At 49.5% G+C, this 24,366-nt stretch overlaps 2 protein-coding genes across 5 annotated transcripts in view; both read right to left on the bottom strand.

Moving 5' to 3' along the window:
• LOC120961448 (RYamide receptor) overlaps nucleotides 1–24,366 on the bottom strand; it is a 114,158-nt gene that overhangs the window by 21,753 nt on the left and 68,039 nt on the right. The window lies entirely within an intron of this gene.
• LOC120947644 (keratin, type I cytoskeletal 9) lies at nucleotides 13,187–15,924 on the bottom strand. The gene is made up of 2 exons (XM_040363182.2): nucleotides 15,436–15,924; nucleotides 13,187–14,673 (listed from the first exon to the last, which is right to left on the bottom strand). The coding sequence occupies exons 1-2, from the start codon at nucleotides 15,671–15,673 to the stop codon at nucleotides 14,009–14,011; spliced, it is 903 nt and encodes a 300-aa protein (XP_040219116.1). The 5' UTR covers nucleotides 15,674–15,924; the 3' UTR covers nucleotides 13,187–14,008.

The following is a 24,366-nucleotide window of genomic DNA, read 5'->3' on the forward strand; positions in this document are numbered from 1 at the left end:
GTGTGATTATGATGTCTGTGTTATTGTCAGCTACAGTCTTGCTCGCTCGCCAACTCAACTGGAGCTGTGAAGTGGCCAATAACGTGTTAGTGAGTGTAATTTCATTGAAAATTGTTTAATTTAGCTTGTTCAACTTTAATCAGTCCCATGACCCGTATGGATTCAACATCGGTTCCCGGCTTGATAAAGGTAGAAAAGTAGCTCCAGGACCAGTATGGATTCCGTTTCAGTTGCAGTATCAGCATAGGTTCGGGATCCGTTCTAGGACCGGTATGACTTCAGTATCAGTACCAGAGCTGGTATGAGTGAGGGATGTATTTCAGTTCCGGTAAGGATTCAATATTAGATCCAAAACCAATATCAGTGCTAAATCTGATCTAGGACAGGTATGGGTTCAGTATCAGTTCCTGGACTGGTATGGATTGGAAATTTGTACAAAGCTAGGCAAAGATTCGGAATCAGTTCCAGTTCCATTAAGGAATCAATATAAATTCCAGAATCAATATAAGTTTCAGTAGATTTGTTCAAGGATCGGTATGGGTTCGGAATCAGTTCCAGAATTGATAAGGGTTTCGTAACAGTTTTAGAACTGGTGTGGGTTCGAGATCAGTTCCAGACCAGATAAAGATACAAGAGTTGTTATAGGACCGGTACAGGTTCGGGATCAGTTCCAAGACTCGTATGGATTTGGAATACCAGGGTTGGTAAAGATTCTGGATCTGTTCCAGAACCAATTGTAGGTACGGGATGTGTTTCAGAATTATTATAGGTTCGGGATCAGTTTCACTTCCAGTAAGGATTCAACATCAGTTCCAGAACCAATACAGGTTCTAGATCTATTCTATGGCCGGAATGGCTTTAGTATCAGTTCCAAGTCTAGTTACGGTTACCTTAGTTTCAGGACCGATCACAGTACTGGAATCAGTTATAGAATCGGTAGGGGTTCAGTATCAGTTCCAGGATCGATATGAGTTCAGTATCTGTTCCAAGTCTGGTATGGAATCAGTATCAATATAGGCTCGGAATCTGTTTCACTTCCAGTAAGGATTCAATATAAGTTCCCGAAATAACATAGGTTCTAGATATGTTGCAGGACCAGTATGGATTAATTATCAGTTCCAGGACCGGTATGAGTGTGGGATCTATTCCAGTTGTAGTAAGGATTTAATACAAGTTCGAGGACCAATATAGGTTTTAGATCTGTTCGACGATCGGTACGGGTTCAGTATCAGTTCCAAGTCCGGTAGGGGTTCAGTACCAGTTCCAAGTCCGGTATGGGTACAGTATTCAGGAACGTTGAAGGTTTAGTATCAGTATAGTTTTGGTATCAGTTCCAGTTCTGGTATAGGTTCGGCATAAGTTCCAGTTCCAGCAAGGATTCAATGTAAGTTATAGAACCAATATAGGCTCTAGATCGGTTGTAGGACCAATATGGGTTCAGTATCAGTTTCTAGACCAATATGGATTCGAAATTTGTTCTAGTATTGGCAAAGATTCGGGATTAGTTCCGGTTCCGGTAAGAATTCAATATACATTACAGAACCAATATAGGTTCTAGATCTGTGCCAGTACTAGTATGGGCTCAGTATCAATTGTAGGACCGATATGGATACAATATCAGCTGCAGTACCGGTATAGGTCCAGTTACAGTATAGGTTCGGTACCAGTTCCAGTTCTAGTAAGGATTCAATGTAAGTTCTAGAACCAATATAGGTTCTACGTTTGTTCCAAGACCGGTATGGGTACAGAAACAGCTCCAGTTCCGGTATAGGTTCGACATCAGTTCCAGTTCCAATAAGGATTCAGTCTAAGTTCCAGGACCAATATAGGTTCTAGATCTGGTTCAGGACCATACTGGTCCTATTCAGTATCAGTTCCAGTATCAGTATGGGTTCAGCATCAGTTCTAGGACCGATATGAGCTCAATAGCAGTTCCAGAACCGGAATGGGTTCAGTATAAGTTTCGGGACCAATATAGGTTCTAGTTCTGTTCCTGTGTTGGTACTGATCCTAGATCAGTTTCAGATCTGACATGAATTTAGGATCAGCTTCAGTATCGGTATGGGTACAGTATCAGTTCCAGGACCGCTCATGGTACCGGAATCAGTTCTAGAACCGGTAGGGGTTCGGTAACAGTTCCACGCCCGATATGGACCCATTTCAACCCGTTTTAAGTTGAAATTCGGAATTGAAATGAACCGTAACTATTCGTGATGAAAAAAAGAACCTCCCATATCTCGGCACCCATTACGAACCCATTAATGTACACCACGACACAAGCTGAAGATAAATGGGAAATGTATGTGTCCGGATATTAAATTTCAAAAACATTCGTCAGCCAACGCTGACACACGCACACACACAGTCACTGATATCATCGATGAGGAATTAGGGGGAACAAAAAAGTACATCCAGCTCCCTGTGCACTTCCACCGACTACGGAGCGTGATAGGGGAGGGGGGGAGGGGGGGGGTGCACGTACAAGAAATAGGATGCAAATGCAGACAGCAATTCCCGCCGGCCCATGCAGGCGAAGCGGCGACCGTTATCAAATGTCAGCCCGGGCGCAATGACGTCAGCGCCCAAGCCGGTTGCATTGGGGCACAAACGGCGTTTTCGTTCCCGGCCTTATCCGGTCGGGGAATGTCGTCCGTTCGGCTAAGAGCAGCCGGCGGGCAAACGTGACATCTCTTCGCCCTGGTCCGCGCCAACCAAGCAAAGGTCTTGCGAGCTATTAAATTATTTTCTTTACTTTCTTGCACATTGCACATTGGAGGATTGCACTGCCCGGGAGACTGGCGGGCGTGTATCCACTATCCTTCCTCATTCTGCATTTGCGCAACGGCGTAACACACACACACACACACACACACACACATCATAAAAGCAAATAGGGAAAGCTATCCGCATCCGCGAAAAGGATTCGCGTTCGTTTCGCTTTAATTTGGCCGGCTCGGATAATTCAATAACAGGCACTCAGTGTTTTGCGTGCGCCTTTACGCCTCCACGCTCCAGTGGCGCACTGACGCACAGTGTCTTTTGCAACGCTACGCAATTAAAAACGACCGAGACGCACCCGTTAAAACAACACTGAGCCACACAACAAAGAGAGTTGCCCTTTTTTTGTTGTTGTCCGTCACACAAATGTCAGCGGGGAGGGGGGGGGGGGGTATGCTGCACTTTTAACACTTTTTATGCGATACATAAAACCCGCCCCATCTGCGTCGTTCCGTTGCATGTCAATTATTGGTATGCATCGTGCATGCACGACCACGACGACGGCCCACGATAACGGTGCGATATGGGGTTAGTACGATCTTAATTCAAGCGACAACCGATGGCAGATAGTGAAGAAGAAAAGCGGGAGCATACCACCCACCGTCCCCGTTTTTTTCTCCTCCCCCACTCCCTTCTTTGCTGCTGTTTAGTTGAGGGGGGGGGGGGGGTGGGGGGGTTAGTGCTGCTGCTGCGCCGCCATTCTATCACGCGAGAGCGCGCGTCAAAGGTTAGCCCGCGGGAGCGTTCCAGCTTTTCGGTAAGCACTGAGGGGGAGGGGAGGGGAGGGGAGTGGGGGGGGGGGGGTGTATTGGGAAGGGGAGAGTGGCAAGTGTAATGAAATTTATCACCCCGCCGACAGGGGCGCCCGATGCAAACGAGCGGGGCACAGCTCACAGTGCACTTTGATGCATTTTCACTCCCGTTGCGCTGTGTTTTCCCTTGCGCTCTGCCCTCTCCCTTCTTCCACTTCCACGTTGCAACGGCAACTTCGCGACGGTTGATTTTTCTCTTTGTTTGTCCCTTATTCTGCTTGTTCGTTTTTGAACAACTTAATTTTAATGTCCTTTTGGATGGGGCTTTTGTTTTGGGGAGGGAGAACACGGAGTCCGCTGAAACGGTGTGCGTGTACGTGATTGATTTTTCTCTCTCTCTCTTGCGTTCTTCCCTCGCTTATGTGTGTGTGTGTTTTTTGGGATGTGCCTGCAGTGGACATGCACCGGGGCGAGCGGTTTTTACGTACAATTAATCGGTTTATCTGCTTCGCCAGAGCTTCCCGTGCTTTAAAAAAATAAAAAAATAAAATATAAAAAAGCGAGCGCCACCCCCCCCCCATTTCCTTTGTCCTGCAAAAAATGTATTTAAAAAAAAAGCTTCACCACCCAACCGCTTGCATAATACTCAGACAAGCAGAATAAAACAAGCGCGAACGAACGAGAAAGAAAGGTCAACCCGGCAGCAGTCGTCATCGCGATAGGCGGAGCGCAAAAGAATTTCTTTTTACTAGGGAGCGGGAGGGGGGGGGGGGAGGGGAGCTCTGGTTGGCGCGTTAATTTATGGCGGGCTCCTGTTACGATGTTTAATTTATGTGCTGTACCGTAAGCGGGGGAAAGCAATGCAATCCAAGTAACCTTTACGCTTCATTCGGCAAGTGTCGTCGTCGTCGTCGTTATGGGCTGCTGCTGGCCGTGCTTCTGCAATCGAGCCCCTGCAAGGGTGCGAATTGGAAAGCAGGAAAAAGGAAGGGGATGGAAAAGCGGCCCACGGTAAGAGTTGAAAATAGTTGCACTTTGGAATAAATTCGGATTAGCGGGCGGCGGAGCGGAAGTAAATACGTTAAGGAAATTGGCGAAGCAAAAAACAAACCAAAAAAAAAAAACAACGGTCAAATCGAATAAATTGTGCCATTTGAAGGAAACTTTGCCGCTCCATCATCCAACTGAAGGAAAGATGTCGTGGGGGAGAAAAACTATTTAAATGTTTGTACCCTTTTTTTCCTGCTGCTGTTCGCGGAACCTGAAGCGATTAAAAGATTGATTATTTATTTAACTCGTCGTGTTGCTCTTTTTTTTTCTAGCTTGACTAATGATCGGAATTGCTTTGGTAAGAATCTTGTAAGAATGCTTGTTTAATACTTTACAGCGCGTCGTTTTAAGTGGAACAAAATCCAATTTATATTTTAATTAAACAGACTAGCTTGACCAAGTACTGTTGCATGCCCGTACTCTTATTCCGATTCTGCCTGCCTGCAATCTTGCCGCGGAGTGACAATTACACATGATAAATAAGTAAATTGATCGAACATGTTTTGCCATGTTTACAGTGGCATCCACAGTCAAGTGACAGCTGCACAGTCGAATCTTCAATTTGCTCCAATGAATTGAAGAAGAAAAAAAATCAATAAAAAATGCGCGCTACTCTGAAACCCGCACAATAGTGCATTAAATTGTGCGCTACGCAATTTGGTCCTTCGAACCGGATTCGATGACGTAAGTGTTTCAATGGCTGTTCTTTAGGACCTTTGATGCTGCTCATTAAATTAAAGCAATTCATCTAGGAGCTTGCAATTAAGCATGATAAATAAGTAAATTGATCGAACATGTTTTGCCATGTTTACAGTGGCATCCACAGTCAAGTGACAGCTGCCCAGTCGAATCTTCAATTTGCTCCAATGAATTGAAGAAAAAAAAATCAATAAAAAATGCGCGCTACTCTGAAACCCGCACAATAGTGCATTAAATTGTGCGCTACGCACATTTGGTCCTTCGAACCGGATTCGATGACGTAAGTGTTTCAATGGCTGTTCTTTAGGACCTTTGAAGCTGCTCATTAAATTAAATCAATTCATCTAGGAGCTTGCAGTATGCCCCTATTCGGTAGCTACAGTCTATCATATGATTGCAAACCTCCACAGAATGCTTGCACGACTCCGCTTCTCCGTGTGAAACATTTCCCGAACTGAGTGTACGATTCTATTATATGATTCAAAACCCTGTAATCTTCGCCTCCATACACGCACAACATCTTTCTAGTTTTTAAGTATTTTACACCGTAAAAGATCTGAATGTCGGTGTCTTCCTGGACCGTGACGTGCTTACTGACAACAGAGTTTGACCTTTTTACAAATCGATTTTAAAATGACTGAACTATATTAAAAGGAATTTCTTAAGAATTTCCATACCGACCGGTTTGAAGCAAAACTGTACAGACTACCACCATCGGTAATGATAAAAAGATAGACAGTTTGAATTAATTCTAGAACATAATGACATGTAAAATTAATAAGCGATATGGCCAGCGACTGGATATGAAGACATCCAATACTAAACATGATGGATGATGGAGGTGTCTTAGCGTTTTTAACGTGCTAATTGAGTGTCAAACATGTTTATGTTCAAATTCCATGTCATTAGCCTGGGTCTTGGGTGAAGAACAGTCAAACCCTTAAATTAACGTTCCAGAAAAACCATCATATCAGTGCATTATGAATAAAATTTTGGTTAGTGTAATTGGCATCTGGTGCGTTCCCTTGTTCCCATCATGTTATTTATAAAGTTCTGCAGAAAAAAGCAGTCAATGTTGCCTTTTACCAGGTAGTGTGTCACATCGGAGACGTCAATATGCTCCAATGTGTTACAAATTTGAAAAATACATCGCACTACTCCGAAACTCGCCCAATAGTTCCTCGAATTGTGCGCTGCGCAATTTGGTCCTTCGAACCGGATTCGGTAACTCAACATTCTGATGACGTAAGCGTTTCAATGGCTGTTCGTTAGGATTGGGAAGTTTCTCCTTACCATAAAGCAACTCTGTTTGTATGCAAGCAATCCTTGCTATTCAATTAACATGAACGTTTTGGATGGGAGCAACCAAAGGCAAAGACACAGGTGGCTGTTGTTTTTTCACTAAAAAACAAAAACAACCCCATTTGCGGTGGAAGTTGCACAGTAATAGCAAACGAAAATACTGAACATAAGCAAAAACTCCGCTGGCGCGAGTTTCACGTGGCCGCTGGCAGTTCTTGGTGGAGCAGTGTTTCCCATTCCACTTCCGGTGGTGCAGCAATGTTTGATCTGTAGGTGTGTGTGTGTGCGTGTGTGGCTGAGTGGCCGAGTGAATGGGAAAATAATGCATCCAAGTGCTGGCGCTCGCACGCAGCCAGTTTGCCGTTTTCTGCACCGACTGGCCATTTGCTTTCCTGTCAGCAGTTGACGTTTGCGCGGACCCTGTAAGAGGTCTGGCAGGTTCGTTAGGATGTGAACCACCAACCATAAATATGTACCCCAATGCGATGCTGCTCCTTTCCTTTGGCTCACAGCAGAGCTGGAGCAGAAAGAATGATTAGCGAAAAGCGAACTAATCAGACAAAAGCGCACATACATGCAAACCACTTTAAAGAGCTTAATCGAGTGCACGTGCAGCTGCATAATGCTGCCCAGGGCGGTTCGGGGCAAGCTCCCCCTGGTGCAGAGTAATCGGGTACGGAAAATGGAGATGAAAAGCGTTTCTGTCTCCACGGCAACACGCCCAACTCTGCCAGCTTGCCCGACAGATCTTTGCCCTCCAGAACAGAAGCACGCCACGCAGGAAAAAAACGCCCGGTGGGAAAATTTTGCTATCCCCATGGGTGTGTGGGTGTGTGTGTGTGTGTGTCGTGATGCAAAGGAAAATGCACGGGAGCAACGATTTAACCGGTGATGATGTTCCATTATGGCGCGTTGTGCGAGCTGCAAGTGAGTGCAGAGCGTTTTTGCGTTGCTTTGCTCACGCTGCCTCCGTCGTAATGCAAATGCTCTTGTTGGTGCAAGGGGGTAGCTGTGCGCACATGTAATCGCGATTGTTTCGTTTATTTATTTAGCTACTTCTTTTCGCCTCTCCACACGGAGCCGATGCTACTTCCCAGCGCTCTTGCAGGCCGTGCGAGTGTCTTATTTTTTTTGCTTGGAAAAGCAAAAACCACACACGCCACTTTTCTTCCGCCTGGCAAGCGCGCGCTCGCACACACAGCTCATTTGGGAGGGATTTTGTTTGTTTCTTTTGCTCTGTTTTGTTGGCAGACTAAGGGGGTTTTTTTTTGGTACGGACACCTTTGAATGGATATATTTTGTTGGACAGATTGTTTGGTGTTTTCGGGAGTGTTTGTTTGAAACAAAAAACAAGCTTCACACACAAAACAGTGTATTCTTCATGTGTCTTACGTCCCTTGCCATCGGTGGTGTCTTCCCATTCGGTACGATTAAAGTGAACGCAACAAACAAAACAAAATGAAGAAAATATGGACCCGGAGAGCTCTGGTAAGCACCGCCGCAACGCTACAATAACAATCCCAAGTGCAGCACCGTGCAGCAACGACAACGCCAACGTGAAAGTGGATGCCTCGGGCAGATGGGCAACCGGCCCAGTAGCAACCGGTGGTCGAGTGGCAAGGGAGTGGAACACGAACTCCGAACGACAACTGGATGGATTTATCGCGATTGTATGTGCGCGCCGTGTCGTCCCAAAATAGACGGTGAAGGCAACAGCAGCATCATCGTAAATTGATCTGATCTTTACTGCCTTGTTTGCAGGGGTTTCGTGCCAACACTAGTTGTTTGTAGAGTTTATTGTTTTTTTTATTGAGTGTACTGCAATGATTGATATTACAAATTAAGCGCATTAAATGATTCGTGCATGTCCTCTTCGGTCAATATTGTAATTAAATTTGATACAATCGAATGAAAATCCTCACGTCAATAGTTTCAAGGTGCTCAATTTTGTGCTCTCCAAAGTAGAAGCAGCTGCTAAAGATAAATCATTAAGCATAAAAAAAAGGATTTCCGATTATCAACAAGAACAGCTTGAAATGATAGTAGAGCAACCCTTTACAAGGAATTAACAAAGTAAAGTTCCAGATATTGCTATTTCTCTTCACTTTTGTCTAAGATTTCCTCATTTTCCAACCAATAAGACTGAGACCATTACTTCAGAATCAATGTAAACATCGATTTCCAAAATGCCAGTGCATTCAACGTTATCTTCCGAAGATTCCACACACTAATGAGGAGATGCCACACTGCTTGAAAGATGACGACTTTCTTCTTGGCATCACTTCAGCGACATCAATAACCAAATAGATGGTTGACCTTTTAGGTCGTTTTTATTAAGGTCTACCCGTAGCCATCAATCTAGGAGCTTCTTGGATAATGTATTCACTAAAACACTTATTAAAAAGGGACGTCAAGAAGGTTGATGCTTGGTCCACTATTAATCAGTATTAGTTGGATCGCGGTGTTGTAAATCTGTTCGGCATGGGTTTAGGATCAGCTCCAGGTCCAATATAGGTTCAGTGTGAATTCAGAGAGTTATGGGATCAGTAGTAGTTTTGAGGACTGGTATAGGTTCGGAATTAGGCTCAGAACCACTAAGGGTTCAGTACTAGCTGCAGGATCGCTTTTGGTATTGGATTCAGTTTTTGGAACTCAGTTTCCCCTGGGGTTTCGGTATCATTTTCCCGTCCTGTATGGGTTCAGTATGAGTTGCAGGATATGTACGGGTTCAAGATCCTAAGTGCTAAGATCGCTAAAGATTCGGAATTTGTTCTAGAAATAGTATAGGTTCGGGATCAGTTCCAGTACCAGTGAGGATTCTGTATTAGGGTTCTATCCACAATAGTGATGGGAAAATGAAGTTTTAGTCGGAATCGATTCCAGCTAGCTCTGAAGTGTACTGGAATCGATTCCGGATAGTAGGTCTGGAACCTGTTTCCGGAATCGAATCTGGAATCGGAATTGGCTTCGGAAACAGAATTGGTTCCGGCATCAGAATCGGTGCTGGATTCGGTTCCAGAATCGAAATCGGCTCTAGAATCTGAATTGGCTTTGAAATCAGAATCTGCTTAGAAATCGGAGTCAGTTGCAGCATCTCCATAAGATGTCGGAATTGGTTCTGGAATCGGTTCCGGAATCGGTTCCGGAATCGAAATCGGTTTCAGAATCGAAATTGGGTCGGAAATCGGAGTCAGTTTCGGTATATCCATAAGACATCGGAATCGATTCCGGTATCTCCATAATGGAATCGGAATCGGGTAGGTCCGATTCCGAGCTCTCAACACTAATCCACTATCGATATGGGTTCTAAGTTCGGTATGGTATGTAAGTTCCAGGACCAGTAGGGGTTCAGTATCAGTCCTTGGACCGGTATGGGTTCAAGATTAGTGCCAGGCCTGGTAGAGGTTCAAGAGTAGATCCAGGACAAGACGTTAAAGATCTGTTACAGGTCTGGTATGGATTTTGGATCAGTTCCAGTAGGGGTTCACTATCAGGTATATGATATGCATTGGTTCAATATTAGTACCAGGACTACTGTAGTTTAGGTAACAGTTTCAAATTCGGAATAGGATCATTATCAGATCATGATCCGAACAGGTTTAGTTTAAGCTCTAACTTTGGTAAGAATTCAGGACCGATAAAGGTTCAGTATCAATTCTTGGAACGTTATGGGTTCGGAATTGGTTCCAATTCTGAAATGGTTGCGGATAAATTCCAATAAGTATTGAGTGCAATAAATTTGAACTAATTCCCCTTTGAAACTGTTTCATTTGATATGTTGAATTCAAAAAAAGCCATAATTATTCGTAATGAAACATATAACCCAAGAATGCTTTGTTGTTTGTTGCATGTTGTATAGATAATTTGAAACGATTGTTGTATAGATAATCTCAAACGAATCGTAGAGAAACTCTAACTGAGTTGTGGACATCTCTGGTATCGTGTATGTGCAGCCGTGTTTAACAAGCTCATTCGAGTGTTTATTTAAAAGGCAAATTTCTATCCAAAACGTGCACCTTACGCAACAATCATCGCATGTGCAATTTATTTTTATTGCCATTTTCCCTCCTCAAAAAAAAAGATCATCCCATCTAAGCGGCTAATTACAATACCAAGCAACTAGCCACAAAAAAAATCACCTTCAAGATTTGCAACTTGATACGATCGTTTTTGTATCCCAAACCAAACCGCCATCGCCAGCCCTGCAAGATGATCCGCACGCTGATTGCATTTCATCTGTCATTTCATCGACATTTGCTGCGGACGGGACCGGCAGCAGTAGCAGGCAACCCTTGCCGTAAGCTTTAATCGAGTCTGTACACCATTTGCTGCGCCTCATCAACTCGCTTGTCGTTGTTTGTTGCTGGCCCAAAAAAAAAAAAGCAAAATCATACGAAATAAAAAAAAACACATTACAACCGCCACCAGTTAACGTTTTTACTGTCTCGCGCCGCAAATTTCTGTGGCCCAAGTTTGACCGAAACAAAGCACGGCAGAAGAAAGAAAAAAAAAGCGCTGGGAGAAGAGAAACCCCACCGGGCCCAGTTCCACACGACCCACACGATGCTGCCACAAAGTAAAAGTGCGCCAGCACGTGGAAGAAGAAGAAGAAGAAGAAGAAAAACGGTACGCCCCCCCCCCGCCCTAGCAACGCCAAAAAAAGAAACAAGAGGAAGAAAACCCCTCTCCATGCTTAACCTCCGACCTTTACGCCTTCCACAACCATCCAGGTATTGCAACTCCCGGTGGATTGGTTGGGGTTCGGGGGGGGGGGGGGGGAGGGGAGGGGGTTGCTTTTCCTTCGATCACGATACGAAAGTAAACGACGCTCCACGCGGGGTTTGGCGGGGGAGGGGGTCGAGTGGAGGGGAAAGAATGATGACACTACGCGGAAGCTTGTGCGCGCGGCAATTGACTAGGAGACTCGGCGCAGACGACGAACCTTTGCTGCGGAATCGGCCACAATCAAGTTTTACGAGCTTTTTCCCAAGCAAAAGCCCGCGTTTTCCTGCTGCTGCTGGATGATTGTTTAAAGAGCAGAGAGGGTGTGTGTGTGTGTGTGGATAGAAGAGGGTAAGGGTGATAGAAGGTGAAGCGGCATTTGTCAATGTAGGCGGCCTGCGATCCGGTTCAGGGCGGGCTGTGGAAAGGAAGGAATAATTTTTGCATTGTTTGGCCTTTGATTTCCTCCTCCCAAGAGAGGGGAGGGAGGAGGGGGGGGGTGCTGATTTTTCTCCCACTGCAAGTGAGTGGGAGGATGAGGCGTGATGAAGATGAGTAAATAAACCGGTACAAGTGGGAAGCAAAAGAAAAAGCACGGCAGGGCCGAGAGAACGAGCCAGAGAAAGGAAGCTTCACTGCCAGAAAGGTCACACGAAAGGTGGGCGCATCAATAGATAGAAATGGAAAGAGGAAACAACACACACACACACAAACACACACACACACACACACACACAGAAAACCGGAACGGCCACAACACGGCACGGCACGAGAAAATGGAAAATGTGAATGCGAGGGCTGGCCACCCCCGACTCGGAAGCAAAAGGCTCACCTTATAGCTGAAGACTGGTGACTTCTTCGCCATGAAAAAATAAAGAAGAAAGAGAGAGAGAGAGATGGAGCGAGAAGAGGAAGCAAAAGGAGCATCATCTTCTCTACTCCACTCGTCACGCGAGATTTACAAATGAAAAACGGAACGGGGAAATGGCAAACCTCATTCACACTTCACATCTGCTTTCTGTGTTTTTGTGTGTGTGTGTTGCTGCCACACGGAAGTTGATTTTATAATCCCCCCAAAGCAAGCGATGAAACAAAACAAAAAAAAAACGCAAAAGAAAGAAGCGCCACCAAACAAACCACCCCATGGCATTGCGAACGAACGATCGCCCGGAAACGAAGCGGTTCAACTGCAATGCAATGCGGGCGCTGCGTCACGTGCCGCAAACCGTAGCCAAACAACGAGCACCGAGGAGGCAGCCGCCAGCTGTTACGCAGCCTCATCGACACCGCGGTCGCTCTCTCTCGCTCGCTCGCTCGCCTCGCCTCGGAAGCACAAGCCCCAAAATTAGTGAGCGCTTGCTCCCGGAAGCGTGCGTGGGGTCTGAGCGTGCTGTGTTGCTCCTTTTCCCTTTTCTCTCCGTGCTTGCGAGACGAGTTTCGGTCGCACCGCCGCCGGATCAGAACGAAAGTAAAAGTACGCTCCGGAAGATGGAGGGGAGGGGGAGGGGAGGAGGAGGATTGCACAAGCAAGGCACAATCACCCCGAAATGTAAGACGACCAGGACAGGATGGTGTTATTATTATTATTTTTTTTTTTGGAACCGGCATTGTGTAAAGAGCTGGCATGCTTTGCGTGAAAGCAGTAATACCGGATCAATTTTCGGTCCGGCTTGTTTGGAGCGAAAGGTAGAGGGTAAGGGAATGGGTAAGGAGTATGGGAACCTCGGAAGGATGTCGCTTACTTTCCCACCGTGGAGCCCCAAGCGGTTGCAGTTACGGCATCAACTCTCAGACCTCTTTTTGGACCTCTTTTGCGAGTACCGGCGAAACTTGTCAATCAAACACACACACACGAACGCAAATGAAAAAGAAACAGGAGGGGGTGGTTTTTTTTTCAAAATTTGTCACCGTTGTTTTTTTTTAATTTGCATTTTGAAAAAATAACGTTTAAAAGTATAACACGTAACGTAAGTGAGTAATTAACAATACATTATAAACCTAGGTGGGCGGGAAACACAGAGAGAGAGACAGATTGTGACAGATTAGAAGGGGGGAAAGGGGGGAACATTTTACGTCCGAACCGAACTGGACATGAAAGAGTGAAACGGCTAAGAACGATTGAAATAGCAGCGTCGTCCTTAGCGCACTAAATAAATTCGGCGGCAGCTGTTCCGGGATGACGGAGGGCACCCGTGGCTTCCTGATCTCCTTCCTGCGCGCATGGTCGTTCTTCCTCTTCTTCTTCTCCTTCTTCGCTTGGTGATCTGGTCTCGCTCGCTCTCTCCCTCTCTCTCTCTCTCGCTCTTTCGCTCGCGAACGCGATCCTTGTTTGGGTTTATTTTTTTGGGAAGCCCGGAAGGCGTCAGCCGCGCAGATCGAAAAGGACGTGAATAGTAGAGCGTGGTCGGTCACAAGATGGCGGCGATAGGATGGCTAGAAACTATATACAAAGCGTGCTGCGCTAAAGGACCCAAGAGAGAGTGTGAGAGAGAGAGAGAGAGAAAGAGCCGATGGATACTGCAGAGCTCCGGGAGAGAGAGAGATTGGGATGCGCCCGGATGCGCACAGTTGGGACGGAGCAAGCGCCATTTTCTCCTCTTGTGCGATGTGTAGGCGTGTGTATGTGGCTGTGTTGTTTACAGGTGGTTACGACTAGCTACGTGGTCCCGTGTGTGTGTGTGTGTGTGTGTTTGTGTCGGTTTGGTTTAGTACGGGCCGGACTTGCCGGGCGGACCGTACTGTGCAGCCGGTGCGGACGCACCCGAACCACCGTGGCCGCCGAGGTCACCTCCGTGTCCACCGTGTCCACCGTGGCCGCCGAGATCACCGCCAACGAGCGAACCGTGGCCGCCCAGATCGCCGCCGCCGAGTCCGCCGCCCAGATCGCCGCCGAAGCCGCCCGCGCTTGCGTAACCGCCCGACGCGGCACCGCCGCTCGACTCCTTCTGCGTCTTGTACTTGATGAAGTACACCTCCGGCTTGCTGGGCTGGGTCGGGGCCGGCGTCGGGATGACGATGTCCTGCTGCTCGTCCGGCTTCTTCACCAGCACGTACACGAGCGTCTTCTCCTCGTTCTGGGGCTGGATCGGGATCTGCGGCGCCTGGTAGGACGGGGCCGACGGGGCCTTGATGAAGATGATCTTGTAGTGCTTCTGGGGGGCGGCCAGCTGGATCGGGCGCTGGACGCGCACCTCCTCCGGCTCTGGGGGCGGCACGTGCACGTAGATGTGCTTCTGGATGATGGCCTGCTGGGAGCCGCCGCCGAACGAGCCGCCGCCGAACGAGCCGCCGCCGAAGCTGCTGCCGCCGCCGCCGAAGCTGCTCACGCCGCCTCCGAAGCTGCTCGCACCGCTCGAGCTGAACGATGAGCCTGGGGATTGGCACCGAGGGGGGTGGAGTGGTGGAGGGGGGGGGGGGGAGGAACGAAAAGTTTAAAATTAAAACGACCGTCATTAAATGGGCGCACCTAAAGGTCCTTCGATAAGAAAGGCTGTAGGTAAAGGAGAGAGGGGTCGGTGGCTCGGGGAAAGAAGGAGGGAGGCAAACAAACACTGCTGAACGCATTTACTTTGCACTTTGCACTTTAAATGAGCGAAAAAGCCAAAAAAACGCATTTCGAGGGTTCGTCGCCTGTTGCATCAGTGTGCCGGTTGTGAGTCTTTCGTTTTAAGCAGCCGTTAAGTGGGGCGAAAAAAATGCCAAAAATTGGCAAATCGATGCCCGAGCCCGGAAGGATTGATTGAAGCATGAGTTGAGCAGGATGTCAGCGGTTGATGCACTGTGGGGGAGGGTTCGAGTGCCGGCCGTGGCGTGCGTAAGGAGCATCACTAGCCAGTCAGTTTGCACAACCAAAAGGAACCGGATCAGTACAAACAGAGGGGTGGGGGGGGGGCACCGTTAGTGTCACCGTTACACACATACACAAATACACGGGCACACAAAAGCACACGAACCCTCCACAATGGACATCACTTCCGCTTTTCCACCCTCACTCGGAGGCACTTAGTAGCACGGGGGCACACCGGGGCACAGAATCGTTTTGTGTTTTTTTTTTGCGCAGCCGTTCAATAGCGTGTTTTGAGAGGGGAAATGGAAGAGAGGGACAAGGGAATATCCTGGAATGCACACACACCTCCGAATCCTCCGGCGCTGCCGCCGAAGCTAGCACCGGCACCGGACGAGAAGCCACCGCTGTAGCTGCCGCCGCCGCCGCCACCGACGGACGTGAAGGAGCCGCCGCCGGACGAGTAGCCGCCGCCGCCGCCGCCACCGTGCGAGCCGCCAGTTGATGGACGATTGTATGAGTATCCTGCTTCCGGTCGGGCGGAAGCCAGGACCAAACAACAGCTCACCAGCACGAACGTCTTCATTGCGTGTATCCTGTTCCTGCTGCTCGTACGCTTAAGACGCTTCGAGGTTCGTTGCTTTCTTTTTTTCGTTTCGTTACAGCGCGTTCGTCGCCTGCCTTGCAAGGATGCGAATCCTTTTTTTTTTTACGCTCGGGCCTATCACTCAGCTCACCAAACTGCAAACTCACGGCACCACTGTTGTGTGTGCTGCTGCTGCTGCCTCTTAGTTTGATCGATGCAAATGCTTCACTGATGATCTGGTTGCTGCGGTCGATGCAATTTATACCCTGTTTTAATGCCCGGGTACCCACCAAAGCACCGGCACTGCCGGGCCCCGGTGGTAGGCAAGGCCTCATCAATCCGGCCGAAGAAGAAGAGGAGTGGAACACACACACACACACACACACACTGCGTCACGAACGACAACAACGATCCTACACCTCCCCAAGCATCGCCTCGTCCGAAGAACGAGCAAAGCGACGAACCTCCCCCCGCCCCGGACACTTGTACACAAAACAATCGCACGACCCGTCCCGCACGCGGGTTTGCGTTTTGTTCGGGTTGCTGCTCTGCTTGGCAGAGGGTTTTGTGTGTTGCCGTTTCGCTTCCACACAGCCCACTCCAGCCGAAGCGTAAGGAGAGAGAGAGAGAGAGAGAAAGAGAGAGAAAAAAAGCACACGCGCACGTACACAACTACACAGCACACAATTTCGACGCGGTGAGATGTGTGCGGAGAAGATGATGATGGGCCCTGTAGTGTAATGAAAAGTGAACCCCCTTCCCGCACGCCCAAAACGATCGCTCCCGTCGAACGTTGGGGTCCGGAAGAGTGGGGAGGGTCGAGGGTGAGCGGGGGTGGCCACGACGAGGGAAAGGCCGACGAAATCTCATCGGCCGCAAACGACGCAAACGGTGTTCGGCGTTCGCGAAATGAACTTTCCGTTCGTCGTGTCGCGCTGGGAAGCTGTGAGTGCGCGGGAAGCATGAGCTTTTTTTTCCCTTCCTTTCGTTGGGTCGGTTTGATCGGCTCCGGGAGAGGGCGGCACGGAAGAGAAAGAAAAGAACGGTGGTGGTGGGAGAGGCGAAATGCCCCGTTTGGCACATCGGGGCAGACATCCCAACTCCACCCAACAACAAAAAAGGGGGATTTGGGGGTGAGGGGGGGAGGAGGGGAGAGATACGCGAACCCGAAACCAGAACGAACGAAAGTGAACGTGGTTGGGCGGCCCTCGCGGGCACAGGTTGTATGGTATGGTGTGTGTGTGTGTGTGTGAGAGTAGAGAGAAAGGTATGGAAGAAAGAGGGTGGGGATGGGGACGGGGTGAAATAAACTGGGAAAGAAAGTAAGTGGAGTGAGCCCGAAAAGCAAAAGATGGCATTTTATGCCCGCTTCGTGTGCGGCTCATAGCGAAGTATCGTAGGTCGATCCTGGTCACGGCACCGGGGCGGCTTTGCACTTTGCACATTCGTACGGGCGTCACGCGCGCGCGTTCCGAAAGTGAACCATTCGGGCCACAGATTCTGGTCCGCTTGCGGGCTCCTAGTCCCCCCCCCCCCCGCCTTCTACATCCCCCTCCCATCCTTGGTCCGCTCAAGGTGATGCCGTTTAATAAATAAAGCCATGTCTTCGCGGTGATGCGATACAAATAAAGGGATGCTTCACATACGGGCGCAACCGTGCAGGGGTTAAAAGGTTTAATTATACGTGAACGTGCCCTTTTTTTTTGGAGGACGAGAAGGTTGCAACAAGACAATTTCTCGGTCAAAACGAGGGGTTCGTCGCTTGGTGTATCGTTTTAATGTTTTATTGCTTTTCTTACGTTTCGGAGTGATTATTTCGTCAGCTCTATTTTTCACCCTTACTTCCCGCCCCAAAAGTGACAATTTATGGGTTAGTGGGAGAGGGGAGTGGGGAATGGGGATGGGGGCAGAGCAAGATAAATGCTGTTAATATATCTCGGGGCTTGTGGCTGATGTACCATTACCACGGTCATCTGTGTTACGGCACCGTGCTGGGCACTTTCATCTTATGATGTAACGACTAGAAATTGGGGGAAAATTAAGCGAGTTTCCAGGTGAGGGAGGGGGGGGGGGGGGTGGGCAAGACCTTTTTCCCCACCCCTGGAAATTGCTCTCAAGTCAAACACTTAGTTTCCGAGGAGTTACTTGGACTCTTCAATAGCAATAATGACGCACTGGAAAGTGAAACATCAATTACATTATGCATTAAAGAAACACACACACACACACACAAACGCATACGGAGAGACAAGCTATGACGCCGCGGTGTCATGGCGCCACCTCCCGTTACTGACCTAGTACGGCGGTGAACGATCCAGCCAGCTCACGCCCAGCCGGGTCCATCCTTCGCTACAATGTAGCTGTAGTGGTAGCCTCCCCGTACAACCCGCTCGCCCTACCACCGTCCAGTGCATTCTAAATATTGATATTTACGACCAGACCCGGCGGGTCTGTGTCTGTTTAGCTAATTAATGCGCCGCTTAACGGCCGCAAACATCAGTCATCGCGTCATCGCTCAGCAGCTTGCTCTACTGTTTGCGCACCGCGTGCGCGTGTGCTTGAGCGATGTTTATCTACTCGCACCTCACATTCTCAGTGGCGCGCGAGCGCGTATGTGTGTTTCTGTGTGGCACGCGCGAGCGCCGTAGACATCGTGGCAGACGTGGCCCAACGGTGGCAACGAACCCTTTTGCTCCAGTTCTGTGTGTGAGCAGTGCGTTCTTCGCCACACCTTTTTACCAGAACGTTGGTGTGTGTGTGTGTGCGAGCGAAAAAAAGGAAGGAGCGAGAGTGTAATTAGAGTGTGAACGCGCAACAATACAAACAAACAAAAAGAGCAACAAAAAAAAAACAAGTTTTCAGTAGAACGAAACTGAACGGGGAATGAACGATACGAAAAAGATGGAGAGGGAGAAAAAGACGCAAAACGAAATGGAGAGTGAAAATGAAATTAAACCACACACTCGACCGGACCGGATGAAAACGGAAACCGGAATGGATTGAAGCCATGAGGCAAAAACAAAACAAAAGCAAAAAAAAAATCGTTAAGAGAATGAGCAAAAGCAAAAGAGCAAAAAGCAAAACAACAATACTCGCAGATCCGATCACGTCGGATGAGCTCAGCTGTCAGCGGAGAAACGTCAGCGAACGCGGCAAAATTGGAATCAGGATCGCTCCGGCTGCAGGACGCAGAGCAGGGCAGGGCAGGGCCCGATGAAGTCATGTCATGTCCCCGTAAAGCTAAATCCATCCAGGCTACAGATTAACCTCCGGTGCGCGCTAATTGAGAGTGCCTTCCAAGGGGGGTGGGGAAGAAAGGGGGGGGGGGGGGGCGTTTTATTTATAAGGTTTGCGCGCATTTGCGTGCGAATGCGTCGGCTTATGTCGGTTGTGTGAGCTCTTTTTTGTGTTTGTTTGTTTGTTTGTTTGTTATTATTTCAACGTGGCCGTGCGCCAATTCCCGAATCGAACCCGCTCGCATCCCTGGGCGGTTTGTGCACTTTCACTTTGCAATTGTGTGTGGACGGATGTGTGTGTGTGTGTGTGCCCACGCTGCTGCTGCAGCAAGTAGGCTAGCCGACAATGTCGCATCGTTTCGATATCCGCGCAACGGCACAGAAAAGTGCACAAAACGCACGGTGATTTACCAATCTGCTGTCCCCACGGTTACACACACACACATCTCCCCCTTCCCCCCCCCCCCCCCTCTCGGGCAATCCTGTGTGTTGTGTATCCGGTTGCTGCAGTCGCCAATTTGTACATCACGCCGCAAACGCTGGCACAAAGAAGGGAACAGAGCCGATTGGTGCCTGCTGGAATTAATGCCTTCCCCTTTTTTTTTTGAAGATGTCCCTCCCCCCCCCCCGCCCTCTGTTTCCTTGGATTATGAAACCCGGGGCGGGGAGGGCATGCAGTTTCCGAGGCACGGTGCTAATTCGCAGACTGTACCAGACTGTACCGCACAAGGGTGCAGATGCAACCGGCCGCCCCGGTTCGTCGCTTGCGCTATCGTTTTTTTGCACATCGCGCGATTTTTCTCAACCGGTCCGCGCGCAGGCAATGCAAAGAAGAAAAAAAACGAAAGTCATACCGTCATCGTTTATCGGGCGAGTGCCAAACGGCGAACCGGAAGCGGCCAGTCCACGTGTGCGTGCGCGCGGGTGGAGTAATCGCGAATCTTCACGGCTCGAGCGCCAACCGCACCACCGACGGAACTGGTTTTGGGGTGCTGCACGAAATGTCGCGACAGCGAGCAGCGCATTAGAGTGGTAAGCCCGATAAGCCGCATCGCGAAGAAGCGCTACCACCGCACGACCACCGTTAGATAATGTTTTGCGCTGGGGCGAAAAACAAGAATGTCTTCGTATGGTTTGCGACTCGAAGCAGGAAGTCTGTGGGAGAGTTTTCCGAAAGCACGAAACGTCCCCGATATGCGGGCAGCAGAATGGCTTACAAGATGCAAGGCGTGCGGCGCCTTGTGAGGATGGCCCCAGTCCGAAGTTCTCGCATTGGTAGGCATTTTTGGTTGGCGGGTATCCGTGAGTTGCGCAACCGGGCACCACGCAGTGCTGCTGCCTTTCACCCAGCGCGCGCAAAGGACTTTCGATCACACATTGCGCACACGGCAAGGCTGCGGTACTGGTACCGCGACCTTTGACCGCGATGATTGTAGCCAGCAGCCAGCGGGAAGCAGCACTTTTCCGAGGCGGGGGGGCCTCGGGTAGGCCTCTCGAGAGGATAATTGACGCACCGCTCGTGAAGGTGGGCTGCCTGGTGTGTCACCACAGTGCGTCACAGACGCGACTCGCCAGCAGCTCGGTGCGATTCCAAACACCGTGCATCCAATTTTGGATTACGCACGGTGGTATTGGAGCTGGGTGAGGTCGTTCCAACTCCAAAAAAAAAAGGGAAAGAAAATTAATCAAAATCTCTCAAAACAGCTCTCCAGGCCATTGTGCGCAGTATCGACGGCGGATGGCGTGCATCTGTGGACCTATCGTACCTTCTTCAGCCGAGTTCCCAATGTTGGATGCTCCAATAGATGCTCTTTTCGTTTCTTTCATATTTTTGGGGTGGATGTTCGTTTCCCAAAATGCTCGCCAAAGAAAAGGGCACACACCAGACGGTTCCCCTTTTACGGGCAGCAGGGACGAGCATGGGAACTGAGGCGACGCATCAGCATCAAACGCCTACCTTGGTGGGCATCTTTGCGTGTGAAGGTTTTCGAAGACACCAAACGGTTTGTTTGAAAAGAATTGGCGTCCCCGTAGTCGAACGCGCCGTCCCAAGCACAGCCACACAATTATGGGCAGTACATTGTAGCGATCAAAATCAAATTAAGGTGGTACTACGCACACCAGTTTTCTGCTCTGCCTTTACCAGCGTTATGCAACCGGCGCGCTAACGGTGTGAAGACGTCAACGGCCAACGGCGAGATGAGCGGGTTGCGAGGACTGAATGCATCCAGGTCGAGTCGAGACGGGAGCTAATTCTGGTGTTCCGGCACACTGATTTATCGATAGGTCAGGACTTGCGGATGACGTTTGCCCATATTGTCGCGCACTACATTGTAGCGTGTACGCGTGCTTGCGCGTCTGTGTGTGTGTGCTTCCTCGCATCGTAAGCTGGCTGATTTAGATGACAGGCGCCGCCGGAGCCGGAGGGACCCGATTGCCCAGTTCAGGCACGTCCGTCGTCACTCGGTCACCCACTTCAAAGCTGGCACGGTTTTGTCGCAGAGCGCGCCCATAAGCGCCCCTGTCATCCGGCCGGTCGGTGCGCTGATGACGAGAATGAACTCATCAGGTGTCAGGCGCGTGCACGCTGCTCACAACGGCAGCGAATGGCTGCTGAAATGCTAAAATGCTTTTCATCCTGACGATTGGGACACGGGGTCGTGCAGCCCGCATCGCTGCGACTGACTGACAAGTGTCGTTCGCGCCTGTACCCAAGGGGGCCGTCGTCGCCTAGCAGCAACACCGGCCCATCGGTATGGAAAATTCATAAATCACTCAGGCAGAGGAGGAGGAACTGCGCTCGTTCGCTCGCTTCATTGACGGTTTTGCGATGGGTACAGTTCCTTCCGCAAAGCTTCCTCCCCATCGGAGGCTCCGTTTGATCTTTTGACCTTGATTACTAACATCAAACATCACACAAACTTTGGATGCTACCGAACTTTGCCCTCTGCTTTCTCTCTCTCTCTCTCCTTCTCGCTTTGCCCAAAGCGTGTTGCCAGTTGACAGCTTTTAGACACACACAAGCCGACTATTATGGCAGTGAGCCGTTTATGTTTGTACGTTTTTTTTTGTTTGTTGGTGCTTTACGGGAAGATGGGCGACCTACTGTGGCCTTCCGCATCGCAAATCGATTCCCGGGAGCGTTTACGCCCTAGCAGAAGCACCAGGGATGGAGGTTTGAAAAACAGAAGTCACGCTTCGGACGCGCGCGACACCCTCTGTACACTGTTTTGACAGCGACAGCGATGGTTTGGAGAGGGGGAGGATTGGCGGGAGGATGTCGCGTACTTTCGCGAGACATTGCCCCCGGCGGGCACGGCGTGTTTGTGTGTAAAGGTAAAGGCGATAAATAAACATTGAATCCTGCCACCCCGATTGATCCAGCCAGTGGCGTCAGTGTCGCCAGTGTATAAAAAAAAAGCGATACGATACGAAGCTGCTTGTTAACACCCTCGGCTTTATGGGGCTTGCTGGCGCGGAACCTGACGACACACTGTTGACTCTGTGCCGATGTAAGCGTTTCCAGTGGTACAACGGCGAACTTCCAGGAAGCTGACGGGATTGGGTGAGACGAGCAAACAAGTTACAGGGGGTTGGTTTATTGGGTAGTTGGCACGCGCAAACTTCAATCTATTCCTGGAACACCCTTCACATCTAGCGGCAGGGGCATTGCTGGAGATGGATTGTGTGTTGCTTTGCACTATCTTTCTCGCTCTTTCGCTTGCTATCACTCTCGATATATCTGCGTACTCTTCCAAACGGTGTATTCTTCATAGGATGTTACTAAAGTTGCGACTGATAACTAAGCTCCCGGGCATGTGTTCTCGTGCGACCCGGCCTGCTCAGTCGAGCCGAAAAATGGGGTTCATGTGCATGTGTGTGTGTCTGTATGTGTGTGGCTTAGTGATGGGTAATGTTCGCATAAGTCCGGAGTTCGGGAGCGGTTGGAAATCGTCATCGAGAATTGCCTGGAGTCGTCCGGAGTCATCCGGAGTTATCTGAAAACATCTGGAGTCATCCGGAGTCATCAGCCGACTTTAACTCCTGCTGACTCCGGATGATTCCGGAAGACTCCAGACGACTCCAGATGACTCCGGATGACTTCAGTTGACTCCAGATGACTCCGACTGTAGATGACTCTGGGCGACTTCGACTCCGAATGACTCTGGACGACTCCGGCCGACACCCAACGACTTCGGACGACTCCATTTTTCGGCCCGACTGAGCTGGCTGGGTCGCAGGACAACACAAAGTCGCCCAGAGTGGGTGTCGTCCGAAGTCGTTTGGAGTCGGCTGAAGTCGGAGTCAGGCGGAGTCGTCCAGAGTCATTTGGAGTCGAAGTCGCCCAGAGTCGTCTACAGTCCGAGTCATCTAGAGTCGACAGAAGTCATCCGGAGCCGTCTGGAGTCGTCCGGAGTCATCCGGAGTCAGCAGGAGTTCAAGTCGGCTGAAGACGGCCGGAGAAATAGTCATGACGACTCCGGACAACTTCAGATGACTCGGACTACTCCGGCCTACTCCAAACGACTCCAAACGATTCTGACACTGGACAACTCCGGATGCCTCCGAGTAACTCCAGATGACTCCGGATGACGCCAGCTGTCTTCAGATGACTCCGGATAACACCGGGCGACTCCAACTCCGGGCGGAACTAGTGGTTCCGATTTTGCCAGTCTCGGAATAGAACTAGCAACACTGCCTTTAGGGGACGCACACAAATTAAGTACACTGTAGCAGCGTTTGTGGAATGCCGTAATGCAATCTGTGCCAACCGTTTGCAGCTGTCACCTGCGGGCTGATGTACGACGTACGTTCACACACCTGGTCCGCCAAGAACGCTTAACGGGGGTAAATAGGTAGCATCTCCTGTCATCCCCGGCACAGGTCCCCTCATCCTGCTGTCTATCAATCGAACCCCATCTCATGGTTAGATAATGAGCGAAATTGAGCAATAACGAGCTTCCCTTCTACGGCAGCGCGTTCTTCCATTACCTGGCATTTGCTCAAGACCGGAGGATTACTGAGTGAGTGCATCTTCCCAATCGCGGCACTCGCCGCTTCAACTACACCCTTGATTCCCCCCATTCTTGATTGATCCACCCAGGCATCTAGCTGTATTGCGTAATGGTTGGGGGGGGGACCCCGTCTCTATGCCGTTAATCGCCGAACACACCGAACAAGGCGCAAACATTCCCCGCCGAAGAAGTCGGTGTGCGACAACTAAATCTGACCATTTTCAACAACAATAATAGAAACTAGCAACGAAGATGATGAAAAAAAGCAGCTGAAACGCAACGAACGCAATGAATGTGCATGGAATGACCGCGGGAATGTGGCTGGCCACCCGTTTTTTTTTAGCAACCGTACGAGCGCTGCTAGGCAAACAAAAGTAAAAGTGTGGCCAGAGTTTTGGGCCGACACAAAACGGGTGGGCACTGCGTTTGATTACGTGATGTG

The sequence above is a fragment of the Anopheles coluzzii genome, chromosome X (genome assembly GCF_943734685.1).
Source record: "Anopheles coluzzii chromosome X, AcolN3, whole genome shotgun sequence".
NCBI classification, from domain to species: Eukaryota; Metazoa; Arthropoda; class Insecta; order Diptera; family Culicidae; genus Anopheles; species Anopheles coluzzii.